At 34.7% G+C, this 13834-nt stretch overlaps 1 protein-coding gene across 1 annotated transcript in view; it reads left to right on the top strand.

Annotated features, from left to right (window-relative positions):
- The window catches only part of LOC118282473 (cell adhesion molecule 3-like), a 268442-nt gene that overhangs the window by 94795 nt on the left and 159813 nt on the right, over positions 1 to 13834 (top strand). Inside the window, exon 3 of the mRNA XM_035603555.2 lies at positions 7233 to 7441. Within this exon, the coding sequence (XP_035459448.2) occupies positions 7233 to 7441 (209 nt within the window). The remainder of the gene's footprint in view (positions 1 to 7232; positions 7442 to 13834) is intronic.

Genomic DNA, 13834 nt, shown 5'->3' on the forward strand with positions numbered 1-13834 from the left:
AGATTTTGAAATGAAAACGTGATTTGATTGGCTAAATTTAAGTGTGGGAGAGCCACGCTACGGCACGGACGGGCCGGTTCGATCGGAGTCATACCACTGTTTCACAGAAAACCGATGTGAAACAATACTTGCGTTGTGTGAGTGAGGTTACCGGAGGCCCAATTACCCCTGTCCCTAATCTTCTCAATCACCGTTTTCCCAACAACCCTAGCCCCCGAAATGCCGGCAGCGCACGCCTCTTACGTTTCGGGTGAATTTAGTGATGGTTGCTTACTAACAAGTGATTCGTCTGCTCGTTAACCGGCTTATACCATAAAATATATATTATACAGAAATTAGCATCCTCCAAAAGCATCGTGGCTGTCAAGTAAGTTGTAGACAGACGAATGTATTATTAAGATATTCAACATAAAATAATGGTTCAAATTATTTTCGTTAATTAACGTGTATAACGTTCAAATACTACCAACGGCATTTCTATGAACCATTCATTAACACTTCATTCACGAATTCTATAAATGTTCATCAAAAAATTACACTAAAGGGAACCATTTAAAAAGTTCTTTGAACAGTTCGATCGCGTGTTTATACTCGATAGATCTATAAAAAAACATAATTGACTTCTTATTGGACCGATCTGGCTATTTGGGTAATGGACGATCTGACCTCTCTACTAACATATTTTGACCTCGGTTTTTTTCGCAATTTGTCAGGTTACCTAAAGCCAAATGGTTTTCGCTTACAAAGTGATTCTGAATTAAGAAATGTATTCACTAACCGTAAAGTATGTTATTGGACATTTTAATCAATTCATTGTTGCTAACATTCATTCAGACATGGATTATACTACTTTTTCTTATCCCACAGGCACGTGGGTAAAGCCACGGGCTGAAGTTAGTAACTAAATCAGTTTTTAAAACACTAGGTCAATCGACCGATCTTGACCGAATTTTCTCCCAAATACTTAATAATTGTACTCGACATTTAGTTGCGTATTATGATGTATTGCAACTCGACACGCGCATACAATCACTCAAACCTTCTGTCAAATGTATCTTTTTATGCTCCCCTAGTGTTAGTAGTTATTTTATATATTGTTCTTTCTCCAATACGAAAATATTGCCGACAGGCGTCAGGTCTCTGGAGTAAAATTTATCTGTTGCGTGAATTGTTTGGGGTTATAATATCGAGTTTAAGTGTTGGTGCTGCAAATTGGTTACCTATAAGTTTTTTAGTCACATTATTAATATTAAAATAAAAATAATAGGTTTGCAGCTGATATATAAGTTTAATCTTTAACGTACTCTAAAACTAAATTGTTTTTTCTTGGAATCTCTTAAGTATTTATAGGGCAAGTTTAGGTATGTCACAATTCTTGATCATAACATCCAATACGCATTTTACTATGTTTTCTTCAAGTTTGAATAAAAATATTTCTCTTTTTAAAAAACATTGCCCCCCACTACAATTTTCTCCTGTGTCGTGAGTGCGTTTACAAATATAATGAATCACAACGAAAGTTGCTCCGTGCAAGAATCGAATTTGCTACACGTTACGCGGCAGCTGGATGCCCAACCACCGCACCAAGCGTGCAGTCAAATATATCTTAGGTAATATTTACATACATCGCAATCAAATACTTTGCATGTCTCTAAGTAATCCTAATCCACAAATTCCGACATGTCAATGGAATTCACATTAAGATATTCAACATGTTATTTACTGCATTAGACAAAGCGCCGCACCGTTTAATTACACGTCACAATATAATTATCCAATTAAACCAATGACAACTAATTAGCTTCGACCTTCATTTCATGTGCGTAGATTTTTAGTCCAAGCTTTCGTCGAACACTAAATTAACTTGGTAATTGGCCAAAGATTTTGCTATAAATATTTAATAGTAAAATTTTTGATGAGTTTTTTTTTCTATCTGCGTCATGAGAAAATAATTTACGTCAGTACTTATTAGGTATATGGTATGGACATCACTCATATGACTTAAATTAAACTACAAAAAGAACTCGTCCACAAAAGCGTTATTATTATACAAACATGATATTGCAAAGAAAAACTAAAAAAATCTAACATAACAATTATTTAATTAAACTAGTATTAACTTATTACCTCAAAATAATGCACCTTTTGCCTCTTTCGCTTATTTTTCTTATATTCTCAGTCAAGATGATAACTTAAGTCATAAGAGGTTTCTCTATGGCTAGCCGCACACACTCAATAATATTGTCAATAAAGTACGTATTGTCAATAATATTGTGTGTGTGCGACCTGTATTGCGGTATTGTTCAATAATATTGTAGATTATCCAGAAATTCTGATTTTGTCACGTCAATATCGGGGGAGGCAGGGGTATTGTCAATAATATTGACGTGTGCGGGCGCGCGGCAATATTTTAGTTGAGGAAAAGATTTCAAGGCAGGCGGACGTTCGTGTTATTTGTTCAAAATGGAAGACGAAAACAGTTTCCAAAGCGAAAATAGTGTTGATACTGTTGATAATACACTCGGCGTCACAAAAATCGCACCTCTTTAAAAGTTCCCTTCATAGTAATTTTAACCCTATTAATCAATGGCAGACATATGACTGTAAGGTATCATTGGAAAGGCAATTCATTTAAGTTAAAGAATAAATCAATGGATTTGGTTTTTTGTTTAGCAGGGAATAAAAAAAGCAAGCAAATGCAAATGATTAAAAAGTTACATTTTATTTTATCAGCAAATAAGTCCTTAAAACAACTTAAAACCTAGTGTTACCCTCCCTAGCCCTGATGACTGCTTCCATGCTTTCTCTCATGGACGAATTAATGTGACAACAGTCTCTTGAGGAATGTTATCCCATTCTGAATATTTTGACAAAATTTTTTTAACGTTACGTGCTGATGAGATCTGTTATGTTTAGGAATTCTAATTGTTGTTAATTTAAGGGTCGTTAAACGTACTTTCAATTGATACCAATATTAATAAGGTGTAATGTATTCGTTACTGGCGGGACATGTTTTAAACTTAAATTTTCCAAGAGGTGCGATTTTTGTGACGCCGAGTGTTGTACCCTTACGGAAAAACATTATTTGTCAGTGTTTATTAAAACATGGGAAACTTATCCAGAATTATGGAATACATCCTGCAAAGCATATCGTGATACAGTTAAGAAAAATAATACGCTTGATAAGTTGCTCAAAATTTATAAAAAAAAAACAAACCAAATAGTATAAGAGAAGACGTAAAGAAAAAAATTAATTCCCTACGAACAAATTTTCGGAAAGAATTAAAGAAGATTCACAAATCGAAAAAGAAAATAAAAAAATCACAAATTCACTCGTAGTTCATTTATTAGATTAAAGTGATTTAACTCAGCTTTTTTTCTCATCCAGTCCTTAATCCATCGTTTCTTTCTTGTTTGCTTTTTTTTAGTTAGTAAAATTAATGCAATACTCAATGCAACGACTTATTTCTTTCTTTCCATTATGTTCAACGTGCGCACATGAATCTAGCTGCGGATCGACTGAGTCAGATTGTACCATGAAAAATTGACAATAATATTGTGTAGTGTGCGGGGATCATTTTATTGATGAAGATATTGACAATCTTGCATTGACAATATTATTGAGTGTGTGCGGCTAGCCTATATGCGGTATAACAACTTCTAGATCTCCGGTCTCTATTTAAAATTTTTTATATTGTTCCCGGAATAAGGACTACTCCTTTATTTTATATTTGCTTTAAAAGTTTAAACAAACATCTTCCAAATTAATATTTTTTAGTATATTAGTTCATTAATCAAATCAGTCAGACAGACAGTCAAAGTTTGTCAGACAGACCAACAAACAAAGCTACTTCCACATTAATTAATGATATCAGTATTAATTTAACATAGATTAGGGAATCCCACACCTGATTATAGCAAGAAGGTGTAATTATAAATAAATCGGGCGTGTGTCTAATTGCATTAAGAGCAGGCGTCGCTTGGTGTAATGTAATTGTTTGCGGTCAAAGCGAGCCAGTGATGCGGTGGGGTCGGAGTTGTAGCGGGAAACCATGAACTTAGACTGCACGGTTGGCGCGGTGGCTGGGCAACTGGCTGCCGTGCAACGGGTAGCGGGTTCGATTCCCGCACGGAGCAACTCTTTGTGTGATCCACAAATTGTTGTTTCGGGTCTGGATGTCATGTGCATGTGAACTTGTTTTGTTTGTAAACGCACCCATGACACAGGAGAAAATCCTAGTGTGGGGCAACGAATCTTATAGCGATATTGGCTAAAGGCGCACTACGTGATTTCAATATTGTTCTGCAACGTTTCTAAGCAATGTACAACGTGGTACTGATGGTGTAACAATTACCGTATGTAGACAGATCACACTAAGCATGCTGCAACATTTTGCGTGTCAAATTTCGTTAAGTGCTCAATCAAATGGTGGTAAATACCGAGTGTTGGTGCAGTAGTAACGTGATGTAAAATTAATATTTTATTTCAATATTGTCATCAGATATTTGTAGTTTCAAGTTTGTGTAGAAAATATTATTTCGTTGAAACGTACACAACGATTTCGATTTTTTAATTATAATAATGAAATATACGTGCATTCAGACAAATTTTAAGATTATTTGAATTATTAAATGAAAAAATTAGAACATAGAACCATTATTCGTTAAAGTAAATTGAAATAATTAGAATTTATACTGCTCACTTAACATTTATTAAAACTTTAATCTCACAGAAACAGTTAACAAAAATAATTTTCCGCTCTCAACCGCACCGCATACTTCACGTCTCGATACCACAACATGATGGCGGCTAGAGAAAAAGAAAATACGACATAGGAACAAATGTTTCTGTACATTACTTCGCTAAATTGATTTACCGACGGTATCAGTTGCTAGATTGGGACCAAGTACAAACATATTGAATCAAATGTTATTTACAACGAAATGAGAGGAAGATGCCCTTTTTTGCTGATCCTTTATGAAAGGGTGTGACTTGGTTAGATTCCGATATTATTTTGCTGTGGAATTGTTATAGTTATTTACATATGTGATGTATACAAATGTGTTACCCGACGGTGTAACTTACAGCCGATTGTTGTGATAAGAGGATTAATAAAACAATTTTAACAAAAAAAAAACCGACTTCAAAAAATAAATATTCCAAAACAAATTAATATGCACTAAAAAGTAAAAGAAATAATTGCGTATTTTTCAACAACTTAATAGATCAACTAACTTTACTAACTCATCACACACATTATAATGTAAGTAGGTACAATTACTGTTATTTCTGGAGTCGGTGTCAGCCAACTAAGATAGGTTTGTTATTTACCTATTATCACAACAAAACATTACAGTTTTACACCAGTTGTAAGTAGGTACTTAACCACCACTCCGCCCGTGCCGTGCCCGTGCCGTGCTAGTTGTTGGCGTTTCCTAGGCTGACACCGACTTCAGAAGTAACAATAATTGTACCTACTTACATTATAATGTGTGTGATGAGTTAGTAAAGTTAGTTGATCTATTAAGTTGTTGAAAAATACGCAATTATTTCTTTTACTTTTTAGTGCATATTAATTTGTTTTGGAATATTTATTTTTTGAAGTCGGTTTTTTTTTTGTTAAAATTGTTTTTTATTTCTTGATTTTTAGTGAATAACTTATTTGAGTATGGGTCGACCTATTAAACGCGCTGCTCATATGAGACAGTGCCGTTTAAATGAATAATATTATTAATATCTATCCATATTGACGCATAATTAAATTATTTTCAAATGTATATTAACCTGATACCCTTACTTATGATCTGCTGAGCCGACAGCTAACAGTAACCTGTTCATAAGCTACATACATAGTCAGTTGTCAAACACACAAACAGATTAGATACCCACATAGGTATACAGTCATGTAACTCAGACAGCACATCAAGCTACCCATCATTCTATACCAGATATGCTACTATCTGTCCTGAATTCTATGGCTACTGAGAAAGATAAGCTAGTATGCATCACTTGAACGTAAACGTCAAAGTCAAAGCATTTATTTCAATTAATCCTAAATAAGGCACTTTTGAAACGTCAAATTGAATTGTCCGTCAGTCTGTCTGTCAGTGAAGCTAGGCGCTCGTTCCAAAGTGTAGCTTCGAATGGAGAAGAACGAGCAAGAAACTCCATCGTTACTCTTTTAAAAAAGAAGTTTTTTACAATTTCTCTGATACACTATTTATCTATCCCTCCTTCCCTGGATTATCTTCCATATTTATGGTCAAACTTTAAAAACAATTATATGGAACCACACTGCCATCGTACTCTTTCAAACACAAAAAGAATTTCTCAAATCGAACTATAACTGCCAGAGATATGCATTTGTCAAACACAAACAGATTAGGTACCTACATACACATGTAAATCAGACAGCACATCAAGCTACCCATCATTCTATACCAGATATGCTACTATCTGTCCTGAATTTTATGGTTACTCAGAAAGATAAGTTAATATACATCACTTAAACTCAAACGCAGAGCACATTCTGTTCATTTTTAAGGAGTTCCCTGGTTTACCTTCCACATTTATGGTCAGACTTTAAAAAAAATTATATGGGACCACACTGACATCGTACTCTTTCAAACACAAAAAGAATTTCTCGAATCGGTCTATAACTGCCGGAGATATCGATTAACATACATAAAAAAAAAAATACGGTCGAATTGAGAACCTCCTCCTTTTTTTGAAGTCGGTTAAAAATCAAATGTAAAGGCATGCGTAACAATGCCTACTCAAATGACGGATCGCCAACGTCGTTGAGATACACTAATTTTCCTAGAACTGTGCGGCAGAGACCTGCCCAAATCACGCTTCTCGGTTTTACTTTTGGTATAACCATCGACCGATTTTATTATTATGTTATTGGCTGACTTACATACCTGTTTGACGACCAATTCAGTAGCAACGCGACAATAGCTTCGTCATGTGTCGCGGAATGCTGCTCATGAATATGAGCTTCTAAAATGGGTTGAAACTAGTCAAGTTCCGGGTCAAATAGTTACGTTAGGAAGCTGATAACATAATAATTCACCCCTTTTAGAAATCCAGAAATTTAGGTGGTTATTACTTAATATTTTTATCTTGTGTTGGAATGACTACATAATTTTTGAAGGTTGTTCCTACTAGTCAGATTTGTCAGACCTTTCAGTATGAGACAGTGTTAAATATAAATTCTCCATTGTTCCAGATGCCATAGCACTTCGAGATGTGCAACTCATAGCCCCATCAGCAGTAAAACTTGGTGACACAGTGCTTCTTGGCTGCAAATGGACCCTAGAAGGGAATGAAACGTTATATAGTGTAAAGTGGTATAGGGGGAGGCAAGAGTTCTTCAGTTACCTGCCTAAGGAGTATCCGTTCACAAGGATCTTCGCACAACCTGGGATCGATGTTGATGTGAGTATTATTTGGTTATTTTAGACTTAAATAATAATTGAATTAAGACTTTAACTAAGCGATAAATTGGACTCGACACCATCACACTAATGTTATAAATGTGAATGTTTGTTTGGATAAATGAATATTTGTCCGTCAATCAAGCTAAAACTACTAAACGGATTTTGATGAATTTTTCTATAGAGACAGAGTATGAGCTTGGGTGATAAGATACTTTTTATCCCACGGAAATGCAAAGTCGCTGGCAGAAGCTAGCTTTTAGGAAATCCCTCCATTATTATTTATCTCACAAATCCACGTGTAAGTAATAATATCCACCTATGTATAGCGAAGAAATGAGCGGAGGCAGCATTTCCTCAATGTCGTATCTTCCTGATGTCTCACTATTTCTCAATAAAACTTTTCCATTACATCTCCTAAATGCAACCAACGATACAGGGCAAAATAACAATTGTTTCTAACTTCATAAAAAACTTTGAGGAAAAATCGAAGTGGAGCAACTTTGGCTACGTATCATAAATATTACACTCGAACTCTACTGTAGTCCTTAAATCCGCAAACCAGCAAAAACACTTAACTCATCTAAGTTAACCCACATCCGAATCGTAATTCGATGGCGTAACGTTATCTGTGACCGGCAAACTTTTAACTTAAGTCTTAACTTGGTCCAGTTAAGCAATGGCGGTCGGTATAATAATTTCAAATTGTGTTATTTCGCTGAGTCCACTTCCAGTTATTTTAATGAATAAACCACCCCGGATTTTTATGGGTACGTTAAAAAACTTGGAAGTTTGTGAATTATTTTAAGTGGTCCGTCAGTATTTATGGGTTGCGGTGGACTTTTCCTTGCGTTCTATAAATAAAACATTGTACTGTTGAGCTATCTTAAATAATTAAGAATACGGTATCGATTAGTATAAACGCAGCAATGTTTTAATATTAAAAACACACATAACAAATAAATAGCCTATTAGTGGCCACTGTTGACCAGTCTCTTCTCGCATGGAGAAGATTTGAGTGTTAAAAAAACCACGCTTGTTCAAGGTGGGTTGGCAATTTCAAACTTATAATATGAAATTTTAAGTCCAGGTTTCCTCGCGATGTTTTCCTTCAGCGGTATCTAAATAATCTGAGAAAGTACATATAACTCGGAAAACGTTACATTGGTACTTGGTGTTAGTAGGTTTCAAACTAGAGGTTTTCGTCTTCGGGCCATCACGACTTTTATAATATTAAATACACTAAAAATAAAAATGATTCGAAATAAGGAACAGTGAAGAAAAAGTACTTCAATATGCTGTGATACTCTTTCTTTGTTTCTAAAAAACGTAATCTTAAATCAACTAATTAAATTCCTTAGCTTTTCGGGTGAACCAAGGTTGGATTACATCATTAAGAAAAATATTTCGGCTATGTTAAAAAATATTTCTTAATAAAGAGCCCATATCGGTCGTAACACAAAAAATATGGGGAGAATTTTCGTTGAAATTTCATAAAAATAAAATGAAAAGATATGATACAATAAACTTGTTGTTATATGTCGGATACCATCGCTTATTTTTAATTAACTGTACTTGAAAAAAGGTTATTACTATTACTTTATATAGAGAGGTAAATAATTCATAGTCATTACATAAGTCAGGTGTCAAATGTGTGTGTGAAATTGTATGATTGTAAACTCACCCACGATACATGAGAAAATCCTAGTATGAGACAAAATTTTATAAAAAAAATAAGTCTTAGAAAAATTATTACATTTTTAAATCTGAAGGTAGTTTGTAGGCTTTTGTCATAGACAATCAAAGGAAGCGTGGGCAACGTCACCTTAATAAGACTTAAATCATATTTCTACGAAATACAACCGACATTGTTATTGAAACGAAACCTTCAGTGTCTACAAATCTACTTAAATGTATTAAATACAAGTGACACTAGAAATATACGCCCACGTTTTAAAAGTCCTGCTCTGCTTAGTACGACGTCTTCCCACGCCATTCAAGAAAAAATACAGCCTTCTTACCGTGTGTTTTTTTATCCATATAAACAGTCTATAAATAAATACACACTGCTGATCAAAGGCCTCTTCTTGCACGGAGAAGCATTAATCACCACGTTAGCTCAATACGAATTGGCGATTTCAAACTTATAAGTAGAAATTATATAAGTCCAGATTTTTTGCGATATTTTCCTTCACCGTTTGTCAGTGGTGTCTAAACAATCTTGAAAAAGTACATAATAATATAACCCCGAAAAAGTCACATTGGTATTTCCCGTTGGTAGGTTTCAAAAGCACCCACGACATTTTACAAGAAAGATTACAACCATCTAACCGCATACTTTTTCACCAGACCAATTTATTATGCAATCTTGGTCCATTTGCTTGGTTGAGTACCAACGACCGACTCACCTTGTAAAGGAAACGTTGTGGGCGAAATACACAGGCAAGTTAAAGACTAAGAACACCCCCAGAGAGTTGCGGGTAAGTGATGCGATGTATTAGATCAACGTTCGCTGGAGGACATGCTGTATTTGCTGAAACTAAATTGGCTTACGTTGTTATTATTTTGTCGCTGCTTCTTTTTGGAGTTAGGTATATACAGGCAGATATAGTTTGTTTGAAGGAGGCGGCTGTAGCTGGCTAATCAAGGAGAATTAATCAACAAAGAAACGCCTAAATGATTCCTATTTAAAGCATTTTTTCTACTCAAATTATGTATAACTAGCTTCTGCAAGCGGCTTCGCCCGCGTTCCCGTGGGATGAAAATATTATATCCTATCATCTAAGTCAGCTCATAAGTTTCATCAAATTCCGTTCAGTAGTTTCAGCGTGATTGACGGACAAACATTCAAACAAACAAACTTTCACATTTATAATATTGTTTTTAGTGTGATAAGATTGTAGGAAAAACAAATACACTGATGCACGCATAATTTTGTTAAAATATTTATACTCTATTCATGTTTTCACATTAAAACATTTGCATACTACCGTACAGTGACGCTCGTAGCACTCGTAGCACTGTCCAAGCTGTCGCCGTAGCGTTCGTAGCACTGTTATGTCCGCCTACATATTTTCGTAGCAACTACGCTACGTGTGTAGCACACAGATTCTTAGCATGTGAAGCGTAGATTGTTTAACAAACTTGCCAAGAATGTTAATTAAATACTTTGTAAATAATTTTGCTTCATCGGTTCACGGGCAGTGAGATTCTGTGGTACATACTTTTTTGCAATCTTAGAAGATAATTATTCATACAGCATTTTTCAGTGATGCTGAATTTTAAATTCACGACACGTTATATCTGTTTTTATTTAAAAAAAACAACTAGTTATGTAGTGTAGCGGCAGAAATGCGTACAAAAAATATGTTATAAAAATTGTAGTTTTATTTATTTTATTAGGCATGCAGTTGACAACCGCACACAGTTAATAAAACATGAAACTGTGACATAGTTTCAATAGAAAAGCCTTTTTAAAAATATGTTGAATACACATTTTTTATAAAAAAAATATAACATGTACATTGGTAGATAAATTAATATAGTTTTCCCGCAGATTTACAGTGTATAAACGTACACAATAGGATTTCGAGAAAACCCTGCAGGCATTGAATCTAGAAAATATTGTATATATTCTCGATTTTTATATTGTCAAAAATTATTATTATGAAACATATCGTATCAATGGGGTAGATTACTTATTTCTATTTTATGTCTACCTTTTAGATTAGTTTAAAATATTAGATACGTATTTTTTATTTTCTTACGATTTACAATATCGCGTGACGTCAATTCTAGATACGTTTTATGCGTAAAAATGACGTACATATATTGCTCCCACTCTTGAACTTTGATTCGTTTTATTTAAGCACTGTTATCTTATATGAAAAGATATGTCTAATATTTTATCGTTACCTAACTGTCCGTCAGTTAATTATATTTTTATACCCCGTCATTATGACTGCACGATTAGTGCGGTGGCTGGGCAACCGGCTGCCACGCCGGGTTCGATTCCCGCACGAAGCAATTCTTTGTGTGATCCACAAATTGTTGTTTTGGGTCTGGGTGTCATGTGTATGTGAACATGTATGTTTGTAGACGCACCCACGACACAGGAGAAAACTGAAGTGTCGGGCAACGTTTTTAAATAAAAAAAATAAAAAATTATCCCTATTGCTACAACAAAAATTTTCATTTCACATAGTAAAGTTTTTTTTGTTAATCGGTGGCGGCTATTCTTCTGAACTCTGTTACGTACAGAAATCTATGGTCTAGTACTTGACTGTTACAATTATCAATGATGCTGTGACTCTGGTAACAAGCAATTTCACTATTCAAAACAAAGCAACACAAGACACTAATCAAATATATTGTTATGCAGAGGTGATCAAATGCTTCCCATAACATAGCCTGACCTATTCGCAGTCCGATTTTCTTTAACGTCCTACTAAAAACAGACTTTATAGGCCGTTAACGCACTTTTCATGTTTTATTGTCAACCATTGTTAAGAACATCGTTTTATGACCGTCACTAAAAACCTTACCGTTTCATATAAATAAGTAACTGCTGATCTAACATATATTTTGTTTGTTGTATTTTTACGAAGATTTTATTACATATCTGTTGTAAAATGAACCTTATGATCGCTCGGTCGTTACGACGTTTTTATATCGGTTTACCATTCATTAGTAAGCAGAAGTGAGCGTTGAAAGGTCGTGAATGAAGGTCGCGATTAAAGCTCATTTGGAATGCTATGGAATATTTTATGCATGTGCATGTATTTGTTTCGTGTGTGGAATATAAATGTTAGTGATTGACGAAAATAAAAAGAGTATTACCCCTTGTACGACCATAAGGCACAAAATTGTGCGCTCTTAACATAAAGAAATTTTGACATGAAGTCGGCTCACGTTGTCGTACGGGGCTTATGAATCGTCGCTGTAAGCCGCTTACAAAAAGTCAATGATTTCGTGACCTTCACATTCAGTAATATCGTCCTTTTCATTACAAAACCCATTAAAAATACCGACATGTACAACACAAGACTTCACAAAACCTCCACCCATTCAATTACCTCGCAATCAGATCCAATCAGTTCTTATGATTTTAACGAGGAGGACTGAGTCCATTGCGGGATTAATAGCTCATTCCAAATAAAGACATCGTCAATAAAAAGCAATGTTAGCGTAATTGCTCGATATTATCGTATCCAATCAGATAATTCCGTTCCCTTTTACGACATTATTTTTACGTACCTACGGCTTTTGTGAAATTGAATTTTTTCATGTGTCAATTGGATGGAGCGAATTTTTTATTAGACGCAAATCGAATGATTGATTGCTTTCGTTTTCTTGCAGGTGATGTTCTAAGTTAATTGATTCCTCACCAAAATTTCATCTCGATTTGAAAAGATATCAAAAAAAGAATTGTGGACCTATCTAAGCTTGTGTGGGTGATGTTCATATTAAAATTGAAGATTTATGAAAGTGGAATTAATTCTTTTTCCTCGTTCTTAAGTTATTTTCGACATAAATAATGTCAGGCAATTCTTCCTCGTTTGGATTATTGTTTTATGTTGGAAATTTGTTTTTACAAAAAAAAAAAACAAATCTTTTCTTGTTGAACTGTGGATCGTATTTATTTCTTTCTGATTTAGTTATTTTAAAGTGTATCCTCATACTTCCTTTGGTTCACCGTGGGAATCCATGGGTCCATGACAACGTGCAATCAAATGACCCAAAAAAAAACATATCGATCCTGTATTCTCTAGCTAATGAACCAATCACAAAGTAACGATAACTGGGAAGTTAAGCCATTAAAAATACAAGGAAAAGTGCAGAAGCAACAAAAATATTTTGTTATTATATTTCACTGCGTACGATTTTATTTTTTAAGATAAGGTATTCCCTCAGTGAACCGTGATTTGATTTGAAATCCACTGTTGGAAACGGCTTTTTGTGTCAAGGGACTGAATATAAACAGGCCTGAGATAACAAATTCAATTTGTATTGTAGTCTTTCTTAATCTAAATGTTATTTATAATGTTATTTTTTTGCTTAAGTTATTAATCTACGAGGTATCTCTGTGAGTTGCGTACTAAATGAGCTCGGCCGTAATGTCGCAGTGCTGGCCCAATTTCAAATCGTACAAAATTTTATGTAGTCTACGGTGTATTTTTAAAAGGAAGAAGTTGTGATTTACTTAAATGACACACACTAACGATAGGATGAATTTAGTTAGTTTTTATTCCGTAGTTTATGCATACCCGCATAAAAACTTGTGCAGTGGCATACCACTTGGCGGCTCCTGCAGCTAGAAAAACTTGGTCCGGGCAAGCTGCGGGAGCCAGCGAGTCGACAACTCCTGAAGATGTTCCGTGGAGGAGCAAAACAT

Source organism: Spodoptera frugiperda, chromosome 20 (genome assembly GCF_023101765.2).
Source record: "Spodoptera frugiperda isolate SF20-4 chromosome 20, AGI-APGP_CSIRO_Sfru_2.0, whole genome shotgun sequence".
NCBI classification, from domain to species: Eukaryota; Metazoa; Arthropoda; class Insecta; order Lepidoptera; family Noctuidae; genus Spodoptera; species Spodoptera frugiperda.